General features: G+C 36.9%; 1 protein-coding gene across 12 annotated transcripts in view; it reads left to right on the forward strand.

Annotated features, from left to right (window-relative positions):
• N4BP2 (NEDD4 binding protein 2) overlaps positions 1-25,416 on the forward strand; it is a 124,196-nt gene that overhangs the window by 74,950 nt on the left and 23,830 nt on the right. For 8 of the 12 annotated variants that reach the window (XM_025887082.2, XM_073891557.1, XM_025887086.2 and 5 more), the window contains 2 exons: positions 4,110-4,233; positions 5,479-8,940. In XM_025887082.2, the coding sequence (XP_025742867.1) occupies positions 4,110-4,233; positions 5,479-5,524 (170 nt within the window). In that variant the 3' untranslated portion in view covers positions 5,525-8,940. Of the gene's footprint in view, positions 1-4,109; positions 4,234-4,400; positions 4,499-4,780; positions 8,941-25,416 lie in introns of those variants that run through there. The other 4 variants (XR_012377888.1, XR_012377889.1, XM_073891555.1 and 1 more) reach the window with 4 other exon arrangements.

Below are 25,416 nucleotides of genomic sequence, written 5' to 3' on the forward strand. Positions count from 1 at the left end.
GCTCGCCTGCCTTCCCTTCTCATGTTGTGTTTTGCTCCTCCTCCTCTTCTGACTTTTTACCTGTACTGTCCTTTCTTGCCATCCAGGCTCCCTGTTAAAAGCCTCTTGCAGTATTCCTGTGTATCACAGTATTTATAAAAATCTTACTGTAGGGCGCCTGGGTGGCTCAGTTGGTTAAGTGACTGCCTTCGGCTCAGGTCATGATCCTGGAGTCCTGGGATCGAGTCCCGCATCGGGCTCCCTGCTTGGCGGGGAGTCTGCTTCTCCCTCTGACCCTCCTCCCTCTCATGTGCTCTCTCTCTCTCTCTCTCTCTCCCTCTCTCTCTCTCTCTCTCTCTCTCTCTCTCTCATTCTCTCATTCTCAGTCTCTCAAAATAAATAAATAAATCTTTAAAAAAAAAGCTTATTGTATAGTGGATTATTAAAGTCTGTCTTCATGGCCAGGAATTGAGTCAGTAATGATTATTGAATCATCATTTCATTCAACATCCCCAAAAAACTTTAAATGACTGAATAAAGGGTAGATATTCTTTTCATTTTATAGATGAGGAAACTGATGATTTAAAAAGTTTAGTAAAATGGAAAATAGTAAGTGTTGGTAAGGATGTGGAGAATTGGAACCCTTTATTTATTATTTTTTTTAAGATTTTATTTATTTATTTGTCGAGAGAGAGCTCAGGCAGGTGGGAGCAACAGGCAGAGGGACAAACAGGCTCCCTGCTGAGCAAGGAGCCTGATGTGGGACTCGATCCCAGGACCCTGGGGCCATGACCTGAGCCGAAGGCAGACGCTTAACCAACTGAACCACCCAGGTGTCCCTGAATACTTTATGTTGCCAGTGGGAATGTTAAATGGTGCAGCCATTGTGGAAGAGGTTGGCATTCCTCAAAAAGTGAAATGTAGAGTTACCGTATGACCCAGCAGTTCTGCTCCTAGTTAATGTACACAAGAGAATTGAAAACACGATTCATCCACACATAAACTTGTGCATGAATGTTCATAATAGCCAAAAAGTGTAAACAACCAAATGTCCATCAACTGATGAAAGGACAAAATTTGGTGTATCTGTACACTGGAATATTATTCAGCCACAAAAAGAAATCAAGTAGTGATACATGCTGCAACATGGATGAGCCTTGTAAACCTGCTTTGTGAAAGAAGCCAGGTACACCAGGGCCCCTTTTTATATGATTACCATTCATATGAAATGTTCAGAATAGACAAACCAATAGAAACAGAAAGTACATTAGTGGTTGCTGGGGCTAGAAAGTATGGATTGGGGAGTGACTGCTAACAGGTACAGAATTTCTTTCTGAGTTGATGGAATGTTCTGGAATTAGTGTTTATGGTTGCACAATATTGTACTATGCTAAAAACGACAGAATTGTACATTTTAAAATCATGAACTTTATATTAATTATATCTCAATAAAAAAAGATTACAAGAAAAAAAGAGTTAAATAACTTGTGTAGGTGATACTTGGTCAGACCCAAGATACAAACCCTTTCTGAAGCCAGGCCCATCCTTGTGCATGTTGCCACCTGTGGTAGCCTGTAGTTGTTGTCAGTCACCACCAGATGGTAGTATTGTTGAATAGAAATATATCTAGGGGACAATCTGTGGCTCTGCCCTCCACTGCTTTTAGTTATAAAAGATGATTGTCAAACTTGGGAGTGAACAACGAAAAAGATATCTGACCCTTATGTGCCTTCTGATTGGAATATGCATCACCAGCATCTATGAAGTTTTTACTACTTTGTAGGGATTTACAGGGAACAGAGGAACAGGTTAAATGGTACCATGGGGATATAATCAACACTATTCAGACTGAAAATCTCAGATAAATGATCCAAGTTTTTCAGTAAATCGTAAAGAAAATCCCAGGAGGAGGGAGAACATTTAGATTAAAAGTTACTTCAGAAATATATCAACCAAATGCAACGTATGAACCTGTTCCACCTGTGATTTAAGCAAACCACTGTAAAAACATTTTTTGAGGGGAAACTTTTAGCCATTTTTAGAAACATGATATTAAGAAATTATTTTTAAGATATGGTGATATTGTGGTTGTTTTTTAGGAGTCCTTATCTTTTTGAAATATACACTGAAATATTTACAAATGAAGTGATAAGAAATCTGAGCTAGGCTTAAAAATGAATTAAATAGTTTTTTTTTTTAAGGTGATAAGTGTTAGGAATAGTCTGAAATTTGGTAACATTTAAACCTACACATTAATTCATTCAGCAAACGTCCTTTGAACGCCTACTTCTATCTGAGGCATGCAGTTCAACTGTGGAACATTTTCAGAGCAGTGAATTTAAAAATGAGGTGGTATAAATGACTGCCCTCACTGCTAAGGGGAGCAGCAGTGAAGGAGTGATGAGAGTGAATTATGGATAGTTAAGAGATTTGAGGTTTTTTTAAAGTAAACTTTATAATATCACATCCATAAAGAACAGTGTACAAGTAATAATTGTATAGCATAGAAAGTTTTTACAAAGTGAATACCCTGTGTAGCCAGCACCCAGGAAGAGTTGAATTCTAAACAAACTATTGCTTGAAGTAATGGGTATGGACTCGAGTAGAAATGGAGATCTTGGGGCGCATGGGTGGCTCAGTTGGTTAAGTGTCTGCTTTTGGCTCAGGTCATGATCCCAGGGTCCTGGGATGGAGCCTTGTGTTGGGCTCCCTGCTCGGCGGGGAATCTGCTCTCCCTCTCCTTCTCCCTCTGTCCCTCCCTCCCTGCCCTGCTCCTACTCTTTCTCTCACTCAAATAAATAAATAAAATCTAAAAAAAAAAAAAAGATTTTAAGCAAAGAAGGAATTAGAAATGCAGGAGCAACATACCCTCTTAAAATTCTAGGGTAAATATTGCTTTGGAGATAGGAGACTTGAAAAACTGTGGATCTGCTGGAGTCTCAGGGCAACTTAACGAGCAGAATATAGAATATTTATATTATGTGTATATGTATTTTATGCTAAAGGTCAAAATTTGTGCTATTTATGACTGAGGAACAAATATTTACTAAATTCATTATATCAACTCTTAACACTGTTTTTGTTATTTTATTGCAGCTATTATTGACTTTTTGGTTTATACACTTAATTTTCACATGGTCATATCCAGAGCAGGACCCATATTCTTATAAGAGGCCTAGGCTCATTTAATATTTAAAAATCATCTCTTTGGAAAAGTTTCTTTTTTTTTTTTTAAGTTTTATTTATTATTTTAGTGATCTCTGTACCCAACACGGGGCTCGAACTCACAATCCTGAGATCAAGAGTTGCATGCTCTTCTGACTCAGCCAGCCACGTGCCTTGGGAGAGTTTCTTAACAATTATCTTTAACAGTAAGACTGTATCCCATTTTACTGATAAGGAAACAGGTACAGATAGGCTGAGTAACTTGTCCATGGTCTTACCATACAGCCATTTGGTGGCAGAGCTGCTAATCAGACCAAAGCTGGCTGGCTTCAGAATATTTAATTAAAAGGGTCATTGTGAAGACTCTTAGTTAATAAATTAAGTTGCTTAGGGCGCCTGGGTGGCTCAGTTGGTTAAGCGACTGCCTTCGGCTCAGGTCATGATCCTGGAGTCCCGGGATCGAGTCCCGCATCGGGCTTCCTGCTCAGCAGGGAGTCTGCTTCTCCCTCTGACCCTCTTCCCTCTCGTGCATTCTATCTCTCATTCTCTCTCTCTCTCAAATAAATAAATAAAATCTTTAAAAAAATAAATAAATAAATAAATAAATTAAGTTGCTTAAAGCAATGCCTGACTCCAGGTATGCAATCATTGTTAGAGATCATCAATATCACTGTTGTCATTATCATTATTTTAGAGAGAAATTCTGGTAGCACACAGAAATCTCCTTCCCCATAGGAGAAGAAGTTTCACTTGTGTTTAGATGGATGAGCTGCTTGGAGACGTCCATACTTAAACAGTATAGATGAAACATAGTTTTCAAAACCTCAATTTGGGGGCTTTTTGGATTTATAAATCTCTTAAGTCCCCATGAAAGTAATTTCATATGTGTTTGAGTAGTTGAGGTTTGTTTTCTATTGAGAATGTAAGAAAATTAATTTTGACTGTTGCAATTCCTGTCGTAACAGAATTTAAGCAGAATGGTGGTAAGTCCTCTCTCTCCGTGATTACGGGGAGAGGAAACCACAGCCAGGGAGGAGTTGCTCGCATCAAACCAGCCGTCATGAAATACCTCACAAGCCACAGCTTCAGGTGAGTATAGAGTTCTGTTACTGTTAATGGCTATTGCCCATATACTGATAGTAAACACCAGTAACATACTCAGATGAGTTATTAAAATAGTTAACTAAATTTAACCATCTGATATTAGCCACAAATTCATGCTTAAATTATGATATAACATTCCCTGCTGGATTTAGGATGTTCAGAAAACCAGAAATGAAAGACAGATATGTTTGTTGTTGAAGGAATCACCTGACAAAACTATTTCTGTCGTAAATTTAAAATCTAAGAGAAAGTAAGTATAATTGTGTTTCTTTGATAATGAATTATCCAAGATTATTAGATTGTATATTTCATAGTTTAAAGTTAATAATTAAATATAATTATTCATATGTGGATTTTGGAAGGAATTTGGGGTTTCTGCTAAAATATGATTATAATTTGGATTTTTTAAACTTCAGCAGAAGCATCCAGTCAATATGAATTTATACATCTTCATAAGTCAAGTGCTTTTAATGATCTTAATTGACAAACATGAAATGTCCTTTTTCATTAAGTGATTATTATTCAATAACAGGAAATGACAAGAAAAGTCCAAGAATAAAGATCTGTTGATGGATAGATTCCCTGAGGATGTTTATCATTAGGTACCAACCTCCCCCTACTTCTAGTTTTAGTTAGTGTAGCATATTTTGTTTATGCCATGTAATAAAATGTTGTTTGGCCACATTATAGAAAATGATAGCATTAATTCTGAGCATGAAAACAGATGACATTTTAGAGTTTCTGTTAAAAAAGGAATAGTTAACATTATCATGTTGGGATTGATGGTCTATTGTAGAGACTAGTGTTTTTTAAATTTTACACCGAGGGACTTGGAAGCATTTCATGGCCTGATGAATCAGACTTACGATTATGTTAGAGATTTCTTTTTAGTACTCACTTACTGCATAGAAATAATGTAATGCAGACATCATCTTATCCCTCATACAGCATGCTTTTCTTCATGAAGGTCAAATTCAGGCTTGAGAGTTTTGAAAAATCTTAAATAAGTACTAAGGAGTAACCCCTAGCCTTAGAGTTGTTTATTTTTACAGTGGATTAAAAGGTGCATAAGCATAGATATTGGTCCTGGATGATTGACTTAATAAAGGAGAATACTTTGATAGTAAATATTATATTTAGCATAGAGACTTGGAATTGATTACATGCATGATATAGTCCTTAACCAGTTTGAAATTTTTACCTAAAATAACTCTTTTCTCATTTCTGTAGGTTCTCTGAAATTAAACCAGGGTGCTTGAAAGTCATGCTAAAGTAAAATAAACATCCTTGACTTAGAAGTGTGAAGATTTGTAGGTTAAAATTACTTTTATTTGCGGTAAATTTAGTCAGTTTTACTGTAAATGTGTTTATTAGAAATGTCCACTTATAATAAAAACATGATGATGTTTTTCAGAATTCAAGAGAAGTTTAATTTTCTACTGAATCAAATGCCAAATATGTTGTCTGTTAAAAATATTAAAGAGAATTTTTATTGATTATAAAATGTCTAAGAAAAGTGTCCGCTGCAGTTTTAAAGTTTGAAGTGCTCTGATTCTTTCTCAGAAAATGTTACCTTTGTATTAATTGTTGTTTAACATTTAGTAAAATCCTAAAGGCATCATTGAAAGATATTTTAAAGTGCTTTGAGACCTGGTTCATGCCCATCAAAGCCTCGTATTAAAAGAAGGAGAAGAAGAAGAAGTAGTAGTAGTAGTAGTAGTAGTAGTAGTAGTAATGAAAGAAAGGAAATCTAACAAAAACACTAGAATACTTTTTGATTTCAAAACTAAATACAAAAAAAAATGTTTCATTTTGCCATATCCTACAGGAAGGAAGACATGCCGTTTGCACTTTCTTCTGTTTTGTATATGATATTGATCTCTTACCTTTTGTTCTGTGTGTGTGCATTTTCTAGGAGGAAAGTTGGAGCCTGAGATTATATTACAGTTTTATTACCTTCCGTAGGCAGAAGTTTTTAGAGAAGAAATGGTTAGATAATCTACAAAGTATTGGTGTCTTATAGAACTGCTTCTAGAGCTGTCTGTGTAAATGGTATTTAAGATGGTACTAAAGAGCTATATTTTATATTTGAAGCATATGACTTCTAAACTGCAGTAGGTCGAAGTCCTCTATTAGTTTAAAGCAAATAGAAAACATTTTTGATACAATCCTAAAAGGAATCTTTACAATTTAAAAGTTTTTTACCTTTGTTTTTAAAATGAGCCAACTTTCTGAAGAGAAACTTTCATTGACTTCTTTTTTTGTGTGTGAGCTAAAAAGTCCTGTTAGTACGTCAATTATAATTTCATTTACACAAGTTTAATGTGGTAAAGTATAATTTCCCAACATGAAACGATGGCTTAAATAAATTTGACTTTGGATATGGAGAATATTTCCAACATAGGTAATTTAACAAAATGGTTGTGTTGCTTTTTGATAAGCTTAAAAATAATCTGGATCAAGAATTACAGGGTTGAGCTGTTACTGAAAGAATCCCGAATTACAGAATGATTTCCCAAAAGAACAGACATTTTAATGAAAATAAAACTCAAAAACACGTTTTTATATATCATGAAAGCATGCTTTTAAAAGAGCTGTATCATTAAATTTATTTCCACAAAAATAAAAATGTTTATTATTTAGAAATGGTTAGTGAGTGGTATTGAAATATTCTTATGTTTGATAATAATTTGTTAAAAAAAGAAAAAATGCCAACAGTTTAGCATGTTTTTTGTAATGTCTAGAAGAGTTGTATACATTAAAAATAAAGCAATTCATTTTGTGAACTTATTATAAAACTACAGTTGTTAATGAAATAAAATATTTCTATGTATAAATTAATATGATTTAAGAAATGTGAATAACAATGCTAAAACCTGGAGTTAGAGTGTGTCCAGCTGCATACTCGCTTTCCGTGTTTTTATGTTTCCTCACCCTGTTTAAAAAAGCGTCGCTTTTGTGCACTTCAGCTAGATTTATTTCAGTGTTATTATAACTATGATTAACATGGGAGCAATCAAAAAGAAAAAGGGGTGAGGTGTTTTGTGGGCAGAAACCAAATGAAAGAAGCTATGTTTTCTGCTGTACCAACCTTAATTTTAGGCTTTATTTTGGTAAATCTAGGATGTTTTTTTAATCATCATTTATAAGTATATAGGCAAATTTTGAGCATCTTTTGTTTTTATGAAGTTGTTTAATTTTAAACTGCCTCCCACCCCACCGTCTAACATAGTTTAAACAACACATAATTATGAAAGAAAATCTTATAGTTGCTCCTTTCTTGTTTTGCCCATTTCTAAATCCTGTATGCCAAAGGTTCGGGGATTATCAAATTCTTTTCTTGCTCCTTTCCAAATCATCTGTGCCAAAAGTAAAGACAGTGTGGGGATTATCGAAGTTTTCAGGTACTGGTATATTTGTGCTAATACATGACTCATTAGAATGGCTCTTTGCAAGTGCATTGATCTTCTAAAAGTATAACACTTCTGTAGTTTCGAAGGTTTTAGTAACAATTAGATCTTTTCAGTAGTCTCTCACCTGTATCTACCAGGAGAAAAAAAGAGAACTAATGTGGAACCCACAGGGGAAGTGGGTTGGAACTGAGGCGACTCTTTTAACAGTATTTTCAATTCATCCACTTCCTTACTTCAACACTGAGAGTTGGAAGCATATTGTCTTAGATTTATTGGCTGTTCATATATCTCTATATTATTTTCAAGTTTCATCAATTTATTTGTGTTTCCATACTATTTGGAATTCTATGGCCTTTAAATATAGGACATATTATACAGTAGAAATTCTGACTTATAATTTAAAGTGTCATGTATATTATAACACATTTTGAGAAGAAAAGTGAACAGTTCTCTTGGATTGTTTCCAGTCCTTATTTTGGTCTTTCTCCTTCAAGTGTTTTGTGTACTTAGAAAAAAAGGACATATATAATAGCAAGATTGGTTATTTCTGAGCTGGAAATTGGAAGCTTTGAGACTCAGGAAATTGCTCTGACAATGTTTTAACTGCTCTCAATTTAAGAAAATGACAAAATGTATAAAAAAGACACAAAAATAACATGTGCTGTTTTTTCCAAGTGCTTTTTCTAAGTGCTTTTCCATTGTGCAATGAGGTGAAGTTTGGTAATTTTCTGTGTAGTGGTTAAATATTGCTTATTTTTATTTACATGGTAAAGAAAACAGTTTTAAATGTGTGGCCAAAAAAAGTGTCATTTAAAAGGTAAATTTATGTAGAATGTATGTTAATGGTGCTTATTTTTAAAATGTAATTGAAGTTTACATATTACTTAATGCCTCTACAGAATTTAGTAGAGAAACAAGGCTGGAATACATGTATATCCCGAAGAGCCTTTTGTAACTTAACATTATATAATGACAAATTTTATTATTTTCCTTAAAGTTGAGCAGTTGACTTTTATGGTCCAAATGATGAACCTGTTATTAACAAATGATTGAATTAACCGTGAAACTTCTAAAACATAATATTGCAGCTCTCAGTTGGAGAATATAAGATTTTCAGACAGTATATCAGAAATAAAATGTTTTTATTTGTACTATAAAGAAAATGTAATTTTGCTGTTAACTCTGTACTTTTTTATTGAAAATGTTTTATAACTTTGCTTTTAAAATTTCTTAATGAAACCATTTGCAAATAACATACTTAATTTAATAAAATACTTTAGCCACAGTCCAGTGTGAGGAAATCCTTCATTTGATGTGGTAGGGTTAATGGTTTAAATATTAAAATATGTCTTTATGTGTAACTTCGTAATTTCAAGGGAAAGAAAAGGGTCATAAAGATTTTATTTCTATACCACAACTTGTATTCTTAAGTTATTTTGCTATAGCAAATTGGGGTCCAGTTTTGAACTAGATAAACGGATTAGCTAGGTTTATTTTTTCACACCTTTATATCTTTTGACTGATGGCAAAATTAAGAATTGTGGCTCTAAGAAACTCAAGTAATACTTTAATTAATATTAAAGACCTTTGAACTTTAAATTCATTCCAAAGCAGAACAATTCACTCATTTAGCAAGGATTTCAAAATATCTATTCAGCAAATACTTACTGAGCACTTGTTACTGGAGAAACAATCTGAGACAGAGTTTCTATCCACAGGTATCTCATAATTCTCATCAACTATCTGTGTATAGTTATTTATAGTATGAAACACTTCCATATATGTTATATTTTAAGGCTCAAGAGAATCTTACTACATAGTGTCTTACAAAGCCTTAGAGAAGTTGACTCATTTGCTCATTAAGGGCAGAGGTAAGACTTGAACCTGGGTTCTCTAACTCCTACTATAGAGCAATTTTATTTTTAATAAGAATAAATATAATTACTTGAAAAGAAATAATATCCTATTATCTCCGACTAAGAGAGATATGGCTCCACAGTATATATCTTTGAAAAACTGCCACTTAATAAATCTGCCTTCCTCCTTTATACAAAGGATGCTGGTATTGTGGGGGTTTTCCAATAAGAAAGATAAAAGTTTATTTCTCTGTTCATATAAAATTCCAGAGATAGACACTGCAGGACCAATGGATGTGCTTTTTTCCATGGAAGTTTTTGGAGATCTAGGATCCTTTTATTTTAGCTCACCACTTTTATCATACCCAAGGTGTAGTCCTCAATTCCTAAACCAGGGTAGGTAGCTAGAGCTCTTAATAATCCCATCTTCATTCTCTCGGCAGAGGACAAAGAAGGGAGCAATGGGCAAGTGCCAGCGATCTTTTGTAGATTTTTGGAAGTTGCCATGCAGCACTTCCACTTACATCTTATTGGCGGGAACTTAATCATTTGGTCATGTCTAGCTGCAAGAGAGGCTGGGAAATTGTCTTTATTTCGGTCTACTATATGTTCAGCTAAAATTTGGGCATTCTCTTAGAGGAAAGAGAATGTGGATTAGGGGAATTCATAGCAGTTTCTGCCACAACATTTTTGATCATTGGATGCAAATAATGTGAAAAACAGTTCTTGATGCATTCCTTCAACATATCTTTGTTGACGATTACCCTGTGCTAGGAATAATAAAAAGGAAATCACAGTTCTATTTATTTTAACTTAAATATTCAAATGATATCACTAACCAACATGGCTGATTAGGGTGGTGGTTCCTGAAGGTTTGAGGTAGTTGTAACAATTTCTTAAAGTTTGCTGCATTGATTGACTCTTCCTTTTATGATGATTTATTTGTAGCATGTGATGGTGTTTGATAGCATTTTGCCCACAGCTGACCTTCCCGTATTGGAGTGAGTCCTCTCGAACCCTGCCACTACTTTATCAACAAAGTTTTTTTGATAGTTGAAATCCTTTGTTGTGATCTCAACAATCTTCACAGCTTTTTCACCAGGAGTAGATGCCATCTCAAGAAACCACTTTCTTTGCTCATTCGTAAGAAGCAACTTCTCACCTGTTAAAGTGTAATGAGAGTACAGCAGTTCAGTCACATCTGCAGGTTCCACTTCTCATTCTAGCTCTCTTGCTGTTTGCACTACACCTACAGTTAGTTTTTCCACTGAGGTCTTGAATCCCTCCGTGTCATCCATGTGGGTTGGAATCAGCGTCTCCCAAACTCCTGTTCATGTTGATATTTTGACCTCTTCCCATGAATCAGAAATGTTCTTAATGGCATTGAGAACGGTGAATCCTTCCCAGAAGGCTTTTAGGTCTATCAGAGGAATTACTATCTATGGCAGCTATAGCCTTATGAAATACATTTCTTAAAGTAATAAGACTTGAAAGTTGGGGCGCCTGGGTGGCTCAGATGGTTAGGCGTCTGCCTTCGGCTCAGGTCATGGTCCCAGGGTCCTGGGATCGAGCCCCACATCGGGCTCCTGGCTTGGCGGGAAGCCTGCTTCTCCTTCTCCCTCTGCCTCTCCCCCTGCTCCTGCTCTCTCTCTCTCTCTCTCTCTGTATCTCTGTGTCTCAAATGAATAAATTAAAAAAAAATCTTTAAAAAAAAATAAGACTTGAAAGTCAAAATGTCTCCTTGATCCATGGGCTGCAGAATGGATGTTGTGTTAGCAGGCATGAAAACAACAATAATCTCATACATCTCCATCAGAGCTCTTGGGTGACCAGGTGCAATGTTGATGAGTAGTCATATTTTGAAAGGAATCTTTTTTTCTGAGCAGTAGGTCTCAACTGTGGGCTTAAAATATTCAGTAAACCGTGTTATAACAGATGTGCTGTCATACAGGCTTTGTTCTATTTATAGAGCATAGGGAGGGTAGACTTAGCCTAATAAAGGGTCCTAGGTTTTGGAATGGTAAATGAAAGCCTCAGCTTAAAGACACCAGCTGCATTAGCTGTTAAAAGGCAGTTTCGTCTACATCAAAACTCTTGTTGTTTAGTGCAGCCACCTTTGTTCATGTTCTTAACTAGGTCCTCTGGGTAACTTGCTGCAGCTTCTACATCAGCACTTGCAGCTTCACTTGCACTTTGATGTTATAGAGGCAGCTTCTTTCCCTAAACCTCATGAACCGCTCTCTGCTGGCTTCAAACTTTTCCTCTGCAGCTTCCTCACCTCTCTCAGCCTGCACAGAATTGAAGAGAGTTAGGGTCTTGCTCTGGATTGGGTTTTGGCTTAAGGGAATTATGTGGCTGGTTTGATCTTCTATCCAGACCACCCAAACTTCCTCCATATCTGCAAGAAGGCTGTTTCACTCTCTTATTCATGTGTTCACTGAAGTAGCACTTTTAATTTCTTTTCAAGAACTTTCCCTTTACATTTACAACTTGGCTAACTGACGCAAGAGGTCTTGCTTTTGGCCTATCTTGGCTTTCAACGAGTTTTCCTCACTAAGCTTAATCATTTTTAGTTTTTGATTTAAAGTGAGTGACATGTCACTCCTCCTTTCACTTGAACACGTAGAGGCAATTGTAGGGTTATTAGCTGGCTTAATTGCAATATTACTGTGTCTCAGGGAATAGGGAGGCCCAAGGAGAGGGAGAGAGATGGGGGTGCAGCGAATGGGGACAGTCAGAACACATATAACATTTACCAATTAAGTTTGCCATCTTATGTGAACATGGTTTGTGGCCCCTCAAAACAATTACAGTAGTAACATAAAGATACTGATCACAGATCACCATAACAAATATAACAATAATGAAAAAGCCTGAAATATTGTGAGAATTACCAAAATACAACAGATAAAAATAAGCAAGTGCTGTTGGAAAAGTGGCACCAACAGACTTGCTTGATGGAGGGTTGCCACAGACCTTCATTGTAAAACTGCAGTATCTGTCAAGTGCAATACAGCAAAAGCAATGAAAAGAGGTATGCCTTGTAGTTGTCCATCTGATTGAGTGCACAATATTACGCTTTTTGGTTTTTGTTTTTTTTTTTGGTAGCTTCTACTATCCCAGAAAGGTGTCTAATATATAGAATTGGGGACTCAAAAATCAGTGGAAACAAAACCAAATTGAACCTAAGTCTGATCAAGCCTGTAGATCTAACAACGAGTTTATATGAATTAACAGAGGACAGAGGAATACGGCAACACCATGGGATGTAACCACCAAAATACAGACTGTGGGATGCTCTAACAGCACAGTTTCTTCAAGTAAATTACAAAGGAAAAAAAAAACACACATAGATGGATAGGGAGCCTATACATTAGGATGGAAAAGGCATATCAGCCAATTGCAGTTTGTGGACTTTATTTGTCCAGCAAAAAACTATTAAAGTTTTTTTGATGACAATAACAAGACTATTGGCAATGGGAACATTGACTGGACACTTAATTATATTAAAGATCTATTTATTTTAGGGATGATGATATTGCAGTCCTATTAGGAAAAATAACAGTTTTTCCCCCTCCTATCTCTTGCTGTCTTGTGTAGGGAAAAACCCAGCTCCTTCCCCCTTTGTGTTTCTTTCTGTATCTCTTTACTGCTCACACAAAACACCTTCATCTGGTCACCAAATGTGTGGAGTTTTTTCCCGACACCAAGCAATTCTCTTGAATTAAGTTGGGTGTCTACAATTCAACTCAGTTCTTATACTATCTACCTGGAGATAACATCCACAAGTTAAGGGTTCAGTCCCACAAGACTGTCCAGTCGCAAGTAGAAGGTCCCCAGGTTACCCACGACTTCTGTCCAACTTGGCTATGAACTGGGGGTTCCCACAACCCACTCCTCATGGTTTGATTAATTTGCTAGAGTGGCTCACAGAACTCGGTAATACTTCCTTATGTATACCAGATTATTAAAGGATAGGATAAAGGGCACAGATGAACAGCCAGATGAAGAGATGTTCACAGATGAACACACAGACTGGCTGAGGTCTGGGAGGGTCCCGAATGCAGGGGCTTCTGTCCCCATGGAGTTGGGGTGTGTCACCCTTCCTTTTTGGATGTGTTCATCCATCTGGAAGCTCTCCAAACCCCATAGTATTGGAATTTTATGGAGGCTTCCTCACATAGGCATGATCAATTATTAACTCCCATTTCCAGCCCTTTTCCTGTCTTAGGATGAGGGCTGGGACTGAAAATTCCAAGTTTCTGATCATGACTTGGTCTTTCTGGTGACCAGCCTCTAACCAGGAGCCCACACCAGAGTCACCTCAATAGATGCTCCTTAGTACTCTTATCACTTAGAAACGGGTTTTAGGAGCCCTGTGTCAGGCAGGGATGGGGTCAAAGACAAATATCAGAGTGAGAGATGCTCCTAGTGTTTTTATCACTTAGGAAATTACTACAAGGGTTTCAGGAGCTCTGTGCCAGGAACTGGAGGCAAGAGACCAATATGTTCTATTATCTCAGAGTGATTATATTTTTTTTAGAGTCTTCACTTTTTGAAAAAGAGATACATGCTGAAATACATAAAATGATGCGATGTCTAGGATTTACTTGAAAATAAGATGAAGTGGGTGGGTGGGGGGTGCTTATAAAATAAAATAAGAATGGCCTAAGTTGGTAAATGTTGAAGCTGGGGTTTTATTAGTCTATGGTTCTACTTCTGAATATATTCAAAACTGTAATAAAAAGTTTTTTAGAAGTCGGTAGAAGAGCTCAAGAAGTAAATTCTAGACTGGGCTCAGGGAATGACTTCCAGAACACTGCAGAATTAACCTCCTGCCACCTCTGCCTTAATTAAAAGGCCACCATGGCACCATTGCCATGCCTGCTCCCAGTGTGCCCAGAACTGGTGACCAGACACCAGAAATCTGTTGCTGAAAACCCTGACGTCTCCATAACTTGACGTTTTATCGGAATGAGACATAGCAGTAGATGGAGGGCCTTCAACTTCTGCCTCCCACATTTCATAAGAGTATATCTAATTGGTGGACGCTATTGCATATCCAGATTTTTACCTGCCAGTGGGGTCTTGGAAATGTAGTTTTAAACTTCTCAGTCTCTATAGTACAGAAAGGCTCAGAAGAAAGGAGCAGAGGATGAATTATCAAATGTCCATATTTACAATACTGATGGTCCTTGTCAAATCAGACACTAGAAATGGGTTGATACAGTTATCACAAAAGCTTGTTATGTCAACTGGGGTATGTAGATGTATGCCAGGGGCTGCCATGAGTCTAGGATAAACGGAGCAGATCTTTGAGGTGCATTAATTTCACTCAGTGGCAAATAATGGGCATTATTATTTAATGTACCTTATTTGTATATTAAAACAAAAATGGACAAATTGTGGGGAAGAATAGACAATTTTGCCTTCATTTTTAAGGTAAAACAGTAAGGTTCAGAGAGATTAATCTTTGGACTATTTACCTGGACTCCCTTTCCCCAGGACAATGGTTTTCAAACTTTAGTGGACACAAGAATCATCCACAAAAAGCTCAGTTAAAATCCAGATTTCTGCCCTCCTTTAGACTTCCTGAATCAATCTCAGAAGGTAGGGCCCCAAATTTTAAATAAATACCCCAATGATTCTAATGCAGGTGGGGCCACACCTTAAGAAATGCTACCCTAATGGGATAGCCCATCACAAGGACTTAATTCTTTTTTTGGATACTCAAGGTAATGTTCCTTGGCTTCTATCCCAATTCTGGTTTTGCAGGTCCTCAACCATAATCAATTCTGCTATGGGACACAGAAAGAAACCCTGCTTGCTTGCTTTTTCTTTCTTTTCTTTCTTTCTTTCTTTCTTTCTTTCTTTCTTTCTTTCTTTCTTTCTTTCTTTCTTTCTTTCTTTCTTTCTTTCTTTTTCTTTCTTTCTTTCTTTCTTTCTTTCTTTCTTTCTTTCTTTCTTTCTTTCTTTCTTTCTTTCTTTCCTTTCTTTTTCTTTCTTTCTTTCTTCTTTCTCTCTCTCTCTCTTTCTTTCTTTCTTTCTTTCTTTCTTTTTCTTTCTTCTTTCTTTTTCTTTCTTTCTTTCTTTTTCTTTTAGTTTACATGCAGCAACTTACTTAATCCTCATGAAAATCCATTGAGGGAAATTGAGGCATAAGGAGGTTAAGCAACTTGCCTAATATTACATAGATAAGAGATGATGGAGCCGATTCAAGTCAAGGCAATCAGGCTCCAAAGCCTGTGTACTTACCCATGATGCATATTACCTCTCAGCAATGGTGAGACTTAAAATTTGTGGAGGAGAAAAGCAAGATACATTTTTACTTGGTCTGTCATAGTAAATCCATTACCTTCCCGCCACCCTCACTGGCAGTCTCTTCAAGGCCCTTTAAGTCTTCAGTAATTCTCTCATCAAAGTTCTTCCAGCTTCTGTCCACTGCCAAGTTACAAAGCTACTCTTGCATTTTAAAGTTTTTGTTATAGCAGAACCCCCATTTGGTACCAAAATCTGTATTCGTTATCTATTGCTGTGTAAAAAAATCATTTTAAAACTTAGTGGCTTAAAACAATAAAAGTTATTCTTAGTTTCCCAGAACTCTTGGAGTGGCCTAGCTGGGATCATTTTGGGTTGGAGTCTTCCATGAGGTTGCAACCAAGATGTGGCTTGGTGCATCTGTCCATTGAAGGCTTGACTGAGGCTGAGAAAATCACTTCCATGGTGATGGCTCATTCGCATGGCTTATAAATTGATGCTGGTTGTTGGTGGTAATCATTAATTTCTCCCTGTGTGGGCTTCTTCATAGGCTGCTTAAGTGTCCTTACAACATGGCAGCTTTCTCCAGAGTGGGCAACCCAGGAGAGTAAAACAAGCTCCATTGCCTTTTAGGACCTAGTGTTGGAAATTTCACACCATTATTTTTCCCAAATTCTATCTGTTAGAACCCAGTCACTAGGTACAGTCCACATTCAAGGGTAGGGGAATTAGCTCTACTTTTTGAAGGAAAGAATGTTAAAGAATTTGTGGACATCTTTAAAAACCATCCTGTCTACCATGTGCCAGGCATCCCTAGGTACTTTGCAAATGTATCCAGTATAATCTTATAGCCATCTTGTGGAGCAGGTAGTATTATTGCCCAAATGGCAGAGGTTGTTGGCCTACACAATAGATATTCTTATTATCACAGCCTTTTTTGTTTAGGTATCTGGTGGCAATGTGCTTAGGAAAGCTCGACCACTCTCGGGCCCCAGAAAGTGAATTAAGATTGGTTGAAAAGGCAATCATGGCAATCCCATTTCCTTTTGCCAGTGACTGGCTAAAGGGTGGATATTTGGGGCACCTGGATGACCCAGTCATTAAGCGTCTGCCTTCAGCTCAGGTCATGATCCCAGGGTCCTGGGATTGAGCCCCACATCGGGCTCCCTGCTCGGTGGGAAGCCTGCTTCTCCTTCTCCCATTCCCCCTGCTTGTGTTCCCTCTCTCGCTGTGTCTCTGTCGAACAAATAAATAAGTAAATAAATAAATAAAATAATAAAAAATAAAATAAAGGGTGGATATTTGACCAAGCCAAAGGGACCTAAGGAGAATTCTAGGAAGATTCTAGGAAAGGTTTCCTTCACTAATACAGAGAGACACATGGGAGGAAGCGCACTCTTCTGCAAGGCTTGGTGTCTGTATGTGATGCCTGGTACTGCAGTCACCGACGTAGTGACGTAAAGAGATACACCTTAGGCCCAAGTCAATGTGCTGAGGATAGTGGAGCATAAAGAGGAAGAATCTTTGTTCTTCATAACATCACAGAGCCACTGAATTAACCCTGGAACTGATTTTTAACCACTTTATTATGGGAGACAATAAGCTCCTTTTGCCTGGATTTTCTGTTACAGCTGCAAGTATCCTAATGGATAATACCCCATTTTTCGGGTAAGGAAACAGATGTTCAGGGAGATTATGTTGCTTGCCCAACTTTACCAGCTAATAAATAGCAGAACCAGGTTTTGGATTGAGAGCTGTATATCCTCAACACCTGGTACTTGCTTATTGTATCAATTAAGTGATTTTTCTCCCAATTTGTAGAAGGGAGGAGAAACAGACATCAGTTGAGTTAAAAAAGGTTAGTGGTTGTCAAGCAGATTCTAGAGGGGGCTGGTGGAGTGGGGAAATGGAGGTGAGCAGTGAGGGTGTTGTGGAGGTAAAGAACAGGTTCAGAAAGTGTCGAGGAGAGGGAAGGTAGAAGGAGGTTGTAGGAAGGGAGAGAATATCGGAGTTCAAGATATCAGGGCTGTGGATATTTGTTCCCAACATAGTTTGATTTGTGGCTGAGCATAGAGATGATGGTTATCAGAGTGGAGAAGGTCACAGAAGTGGTATCAAACTTCTGGATCATCCATTTTAGGTACATATTGTACAGGAAGGTGACAGGCAATGAAGTGGAGGGGAAGATTGAAAGCCATCTGCCCAAAGTATGGTTGGATGAAAACATGTTTTCTTTATTTGTATGGTCCTCATCCTTCACACTGATAGGATCTGACTCAACACAGCTCCACTTTGAGGAAAGATTTATAAGGATTATTCTGCTTTGATCTCCTGTTTTGCACATACTGGAGGGGTGAGATGGATGGGGTCATAGGGAGGAGCTCAGAGGATTGTGGGAAATGAAAAATTTCCCAGGTCTTTCTGAAACAGTTCTTTGCAGTAGGACTTCATTGTTTTGTTTGCACACTTCTTTGCTGATCATTTATCCATCTGGATGTATAAAAACCAATAAAATATACTTAAAAAATTACCCACTAGTTTGGTTTATCTTGGTTTCTTTGCTTATATAAACAACTGAGAATTGATGGCATTCTCCTGATTCTCTTTGCTAAGATTCTGACGTGGATGGAGCTGCATCGTAAGAAGCTCTCACTGTCTTGTTAAGCTCTGGGCTAAGTTTTTCTTTTCATTGTTCGGTCTTTCCTTAGGTAAAATTAATTTCTTCCCTTCAAAAATAATGTTTGGCATTTGGTTACTTAGGAATCTGTTTTTAAAGTACCTTATTAATTTGTTATTACATTCATGAAATGAAACTATTAGCTAGAATTTTTGAATGTAGTTTCTCCCTTGGCCCTTTTACTTTTTGGTTCTTGTCCTTGGAGTCATGTTAAAAATTTGCCTATGATGTTATTGTAAACTAACTCAAATCTTTTTAGGAAATAGGCAGGATAGAAATCAATCAATCTATATATTTAAGGGGAAAAGAAGCAAGGTGCAAAAGTGTATTTACACTTTTGTGTTTTTTAAGAAAGGATATATGTAGGGGCGCCTGGCTGGCTCAGTCAGTGGAGCATGTGACTCTTGATCTCGAAGTTGTGAGTTCAAGGCCCACGTTGGGTGTAGAGCTTACTTAAGAAATCATAATAAAAATTTTAAAAAAAAGGATACACATAGATAAATCTACTTCTATATTGTACATCTTTTTCTAAACACACACAGACATACATATACACATATATACATGAATGCAAACCCACACATAAAATGAGCAGAATAGATCTTGGGCCTCAGAGGGTCTTGGGCTTACAAGATAGTGAAAGTAATTCTAATCTTTGTTTGCGTTCCTCAGAAAAATTTATATGAAACACTTGTATTTTTCACAACACAAGTTATATAAAACATAACTTGCATGAACACCTCTTTAAGTCTGCATATCCACATAGTCTTTCTGTCTCTCACTCATTTCCAATACACACCCCAAAGCCTCTGTCTCCCCACTTTTGTCAAAATCCTCCCTGATATCTCTGCCAGTACTAATCCTCGTATATCACCCCTCTACCTTTCTTTCCATTTCTTTTTTTTTTTTTCTTCTCCCTGTAGTGAGTAGGCCCGGGCCTTTTGGATATAAATTTCGTATCTCAACTTCTTCGCTTCTTTATTTATAAGTCCCCCACTCTTGTTTGTCCCATCTGCATGATAAGGCAGTGGGAGGTAGGGATGTAGGAGGTGGGAAGGGATGAGGGTGCAAATGTCAAAACATTCTGTTAGTAGGTAGGAGGATGGAAAGAAGCTATGGATCCTTCTATAGTAATAATTTTTGTCCCTGTTACACGTGAAGAATTTCTGAAAGGTTTTGTAAGAAACTATGAAGAGCAGGTTACCTTAGGGGTGGGCCTGGGGAGTCAGGTAGGAGAGGGAGATTTTACTTTCATTATCGGAACAGATTTTTAAAAAAGACTGTGTGTATATTGCTTTAAAAATATTTTTTAAAAAATAGACATAATTAAATTAATAGATGCATATTTTAAAATATAGTGAAAAAAGCCAACCTTGATAGTTCTCTAGTATGCAAATGAGATGCATATTATTATATTTCACTTTAGGCAACAGTGTAGTACCAAATGATATAGTCAGATAATTTAGCTGATGTTGGTGATGATCCAGTATTATCAGGAAAAGCATTAATATACCTTTTCAAATCCTTAAATGGATACTTTAACTGCTGGAAGAAAGGACAAATCCAGAGAGCTAATGTGTGGGTAATAGGAGTTCCAGAGTGAATTACAAGGGAAAAACCAAATGTAATAGATGCAAATTTTCCTGAGCTGAATGAAAACTTGTATTTGCAGTTGAAAGTGCCCTAAGTCTTAGGCAGAGTTGATTAGAAAAGGCACACACTTTAAACATATTCTGACAGCACTCCTGAATCCCAAGGTTGAAGAGAAAAACCTTGTAAGTTTCTAGACAGAAAGAAGAAATAATTTACAAAGGGAAAAGAACCAGACTGGCGTCAGACAGTGGAATAATGTCTATCCCTATTAAGAGAAAAGGAATGTAACCCAAGAGGTAGGTCTCTTTCTAGCCTAGCACCAGTCACCTGCCAGGGGGAAAGGAATACAGAAATGTTAGGATTCCAAGAATATATTGCTCATACCCCATCCAAGAAAACTATGAAAAGAGGGCTGTAACTAAACAAATTAATGAGAATAGAGATCTCAAGAAAGGAGAAGGTGAAGTAGAAGGGAAAGAGTGGTGAGTGAATAGTGAGCTTTGTAATTTATGTGGATAATAATGGAATGACTGGGAATATGTACTATATGTGTTAAATAAAGACTCTTAAGATAGATGTGACTACTAATGAGAGCCTAGAAGTAAAAGTTGCAAAATTGCTCAGCAAAACCCAAAAGGTGGGGTTGGGAGAAGAGGAGTGGAAAGTAAAAGCATTCTAGAAGTGTCATCTTACTGAGGTGGAGGAAAAGTATCAGGAAATAGACTAATATGGTAGGGAAATCACATCTTTTCAGAAAATAAAAAGGAAGATAACCACTAATGGAATGGGAAAGTATATGATTTTGAAATTAATAAGGGGAAAAGGAATAAATTATAACTTAATCATATTAGTAAATATAAATTAAAGGAAATAGGGAAATAAAGTATGTTCAATGGTAAGCAAAAATAAGAGGGAAGGAATAAAATCAAGAATATCAGAGATTATATTAAAGGTAAATGAACTCAGTTTTCCTGTCCAAAGACAGAGATGTCACATTAGATTAAAAACAAGCCCAGCTATACGTTGTCCATAGGAAACACTTAACATAATAAAGAAATATTCTAAAATATAGAGATTGGAAAAGCAATACCAAACAAATGCAAGCAAACAAAACTAGAAGAGGCAGTATTAACATCAGCCAGGAAGAACTATTCATGAACACGAAGAAGATTTCCTATGAAGGGCATAACATAATGAATATATGCATCAAACAACATAATAGCTAAATATACCAAAATATCATTAGTAATGTAAAGATAATTTCATAAACATGAAATTAGAGTGGATTTGTACTACACTGTTTTTAGAAATAGATGGACCTAGTAGAAAAAAAAAAGTAACATCATACCAAGGCATATAATCAACATGTATACTTTAATAAATACATATGGAATCTTACATTCTTTATTTTTTTCAGAATCTTACATTCTTTAAATAAAGATTACATATATAATTTCCAAATGGTCATTGACTACTTACAAAACTGATCATAAACTTTTCCACAAAAAAAAAAGAAATTTAAAAGTAGAGACTTTTACAGGTCACATTATCTGATGAAATTAGAAGAAAATTAATGAAATTAGAAATAAATCTTAAAAAGATAGCTTAACCAATTATTTGAAATTTAAGATAGCCTCCTAAATAATTTCTTGGATCAAATTAGAAACTAAAATTGAAATTATAAACTCTTTAAGAAAAAAAGGAAAACCCAGCATAACCAAACCTACAAGACCCAAAGATAGGTATTTGCAGGGGTGCCTGGGTGGCTTAGTCGGTTAAGCGTCTGACTCTTGATCTCAGCTCAGTTCTTGAGCTCAGGGTCATGACTTCAAGCCCTGTGTTGGGCCCCATGCTATGCTAGGTGTGGAGCCTACTTAAAAAAAAAAAAAAAAGTTGCATGCAGACAAAGATTAAAAATATAAGAACTCAGTATTCATCTTAATAAATTAGAAAAAGAACCATAAAAGATATTAGAAAAGAAAGATAAATCAAAAGCGCCCCCCCAATAAAATCCTTATGAACCAGAAGGTAAGAAAAGAACTAGTAAAAATCAAAATACACAGCAATAGCAATTCTACTCTACAATTCTCATGGAAATAAAAACATAAATCTCAAGATATATATTCAAGGATATTTATTGCAGTAATGTTTGTAGTGGCAAAAACTGGAAACAAAGTGAATACCCTTACAAATGTAATTATCAAACCAGCCGTATTATAGCAAAAGCTGTAAAACACGATACAGCCACTAGAATGGACAAGTCAGTTCTCTTCCAGGAATCTATTGTAACAAAGTTCCCCAAAACTTACTGACTTAAAACAACAGTTTTATTATGCTTATGGCTTCTGTGGGTCGGGGATTTGGAAGAGGCATAGTGGAGACTCCAAGCACAATGGAGATGGTTTGTCTGTTCTCCGTGGTGTCTGAGGCCTTACGTGGAAAGCAGAGGGGGACTTCATGGAAGGGATCTGGAATTATCCGGAGGCTCATTCACTTCCATATCTGGCTGTCTGGCTTGTTGGCTGAAACCTTAACTAGAGCTGTCTCCTAGAAGTTCGACACATGGGCTCCCAGAGGAAGCTGCATTTCTGCACAACAAGGTAGCTGAGGGAGGGAGGGAGGGAGCAGAGGAGGGAGGGGTCACGAAGGAGGAGGAGGAAAAGAGAAAGAGTAAGAAGAAAGGGGAGGGGGAGAGGGAGGAGGAGAAGAAAGAGGCAGAAACAGGTTGAAGCTCGCTCATCTTTTCTAACCCCAGTATCACTCTGCCACATTCTATTTGTCAAGACAGTCAGGCCGCCCGAGGTTCAAGAGGAGGGAAATAGACTCCACATTTTTATTTTATTTCTATTTTTTATTTTTTTGCCTCCACATTTTTTCTAGGAGAGCGGCCAGTTTCTGGAACAGCGTGTGGGACAGGATATATTGTGGCTGTTTTTGGAAAATACAGTTTGCCGCAGATGTATACCAGTTAACTTTGAGGGCATTCCATGGTGTATTATTGTTAAACAGACAATAAGATCAATATGTATATAAAATTCTGTTTTTGTAACAGTGAATGGTAACTCCGATATATGTGTATATTACGATTATATGAATGGAGAGGAGACCAGGTAGAGATAAACAGCAGGTAGTTAACTTTGGTCGAGGGCCCAGATGGAGGGCGGAGGTAAACCGGAAGATGAAAGTACACATATACCTACCTACCTACATACAAATACAAGAAAGTGCTAGTGGTAGGGATAAAAAAAAAATGGGGAGTGTGTGTGTGTGGCAATGTTTCATGTGTATGTAGATTCTCAGGGACAAAATTCGGAACAACGGGAAGGGCTGTGATTTGGAGCCCATGTAGAAACCCGCAGCATCTCTTTAGAGAGCTGCTTGTAACTTCCAATTTCAACACCTATATTAGCAGAAACAGACTTCAGTCAAATGATGACCCTATTATCATCAGGAAAAGTAGTTTCGTTTTTCTTGAAAAAGATGTTTTCCATCCAAGTTTGATATTTTTCTGCTATTATTTCAAAAAGAATATCATATTGGCAATCTTTCTCTTTAGTGGTGTAATGTCTGGTTTAAGTCTTACCAGTTATAAATGATAGTGGAAGGATTGCTTTCTAACGTCTGAATTTATATTCCTCTTGGTATATCAGTATTACTTTTTGTTTCTGAAAACACTTTATGATATATGACTAAGTCCTGTGTCTGCACTTATTAGCACTCATATGGGTGCCAATTATCCACACCTTTCTTTTCTCTCCGTGCTTGCTTTCTGGGGCTTTTCCCTAAGCACTAGGACTCTGAAGAGGTTGGGGAGAGGAACAGAAAAGAGTCTGAACACAAGCTGAAGAACTGTTGCTTGTCTGGTGTTCTTGGATAGGCTTGCTTGAAACCAGCATTTAAACGGAAGTCGGCCAAGAGTTCACTAATACCCTAGAACCACCTAGGGTCAGAGAGATCATTGCCCTCTGAAAGTGTGGTTGACTGTCTTCCTTTTAATCCTTTATAGATGGATTCTCTCTCAAATGGTAGCAGTAATTCAGGATGGAGAATAAATTTGAGGACTTTATTACAACTTTACCACTAGAGGTCAGAAATTAGCCCGTGAATCCTTTACAACTTCATCAAGAGAGTGCTGATAGTTAATGCTTAATGTATTTTTCATTTGGTTCATACTTCTGATGAGGTTCAGGATACTAACCAGATACCTTTGGGGTTTAAAGGGAACTCCTGCATCTTTTTTTATACCAAATTTTAATAACTGGATTACTTGGAGTCTTTAATCCACCCTAACCTTAATTTTTAAATTTTTAAATTTTTTTTATTTTTTACCTACTTACTCACTGAACGCACACACCACACCGACATAAGTGTTCATTGTGGTAATATATTTAAAAAGGTTACAAATGAAACAGAAAATGAACTCGGTAGACTTCTGGTAAGGATACATGCATGAGCTCAGCAGACCTCATCCGTTTTTGTGTTCTATTGGAAATTGTTGATTCTATATATTTTTTTCAGCTGTATCTTTTTGGCCCAGATGCTGCCAAATGAGATAATTTCCTGTTCAATAGCTGTATCAAGTAATGCATTAACTTTAATGATTGAGTTAATGTGTCATGAGCCATTGAAGACAGTGCAACTATATTTAAAGTATCCTCATTTTGTTTAATGATGTCTTTTCTACTTTAGTTCCTCTTTGGTGTATTAGAAAGTGATTGAAACTAGGAAATAAGTGATATAAAATTTGTTTTTTACATGTGTACAATTGAGAAATTTAAATATTTTTTGGAATTTGAGAATTCAGCTTTAGTATTTCAATAAAGCAGATTGACATATTTTATTTAGTGGTGTCCAGCTTAATGACTTTATCAGTTAGGCTGAGGTTTGGGAGAGAGATTTAGATATGTTTAGCCTATCTTTCTGGGTTGCATATTTAAAGGACTGGGCTTCAACTTCTCTCAGCCCATCTTCTGCCCTTGGCGAAGCCCTCCAAAGCGAAGTGCCAGGACAGGCTATTATGAATATTGTTTGCTCTGGGCCTATCCCTGCTGCCAGGAATGAGACAGGAAAATAGGAGCCAAGCTCCAGGAGAAGGCTGCTAACCCCCCTTGGGAGGATGACAGTGCCATCTTGTACCTTACTTATTGCTGCTGTGATTGATGTCTCTGCTACCTTTGCCCCAGGGATAATGCTGGGGGATAGTCCCCATGCCACAGTGGCCAGAGAAGCAGTTGAAGGCTGTCTGATGACATTTAGGTTTAGCTTTGGATTATCTGTTAGATGTGGGTGGGTATTATGGGTTGAGTTGTATCCCCTCAAAATTCATGTGTTGCAGACCTAATCCCCAGTACCTCAGAATGTGATCTTATTT

The sequence above is a fragment of the Callorhinus ursinus genome, unplaced genomic scaffold (genome assembly GCF_003265705.2).
Source record: "Callorhinus ursinus isolate GAN/ISIS: 27379988/994484 unplaced genomic scaffold, GSC_fseal_2.0 scaffold4, whole genome shotgun sequence".
NCBI classification, from domain to species: Eukaryota; Metazoa; Chordata; class Mammalia; order Carnivora; family Otariidae; genus Callorhinus; species Callorhinus ursinus.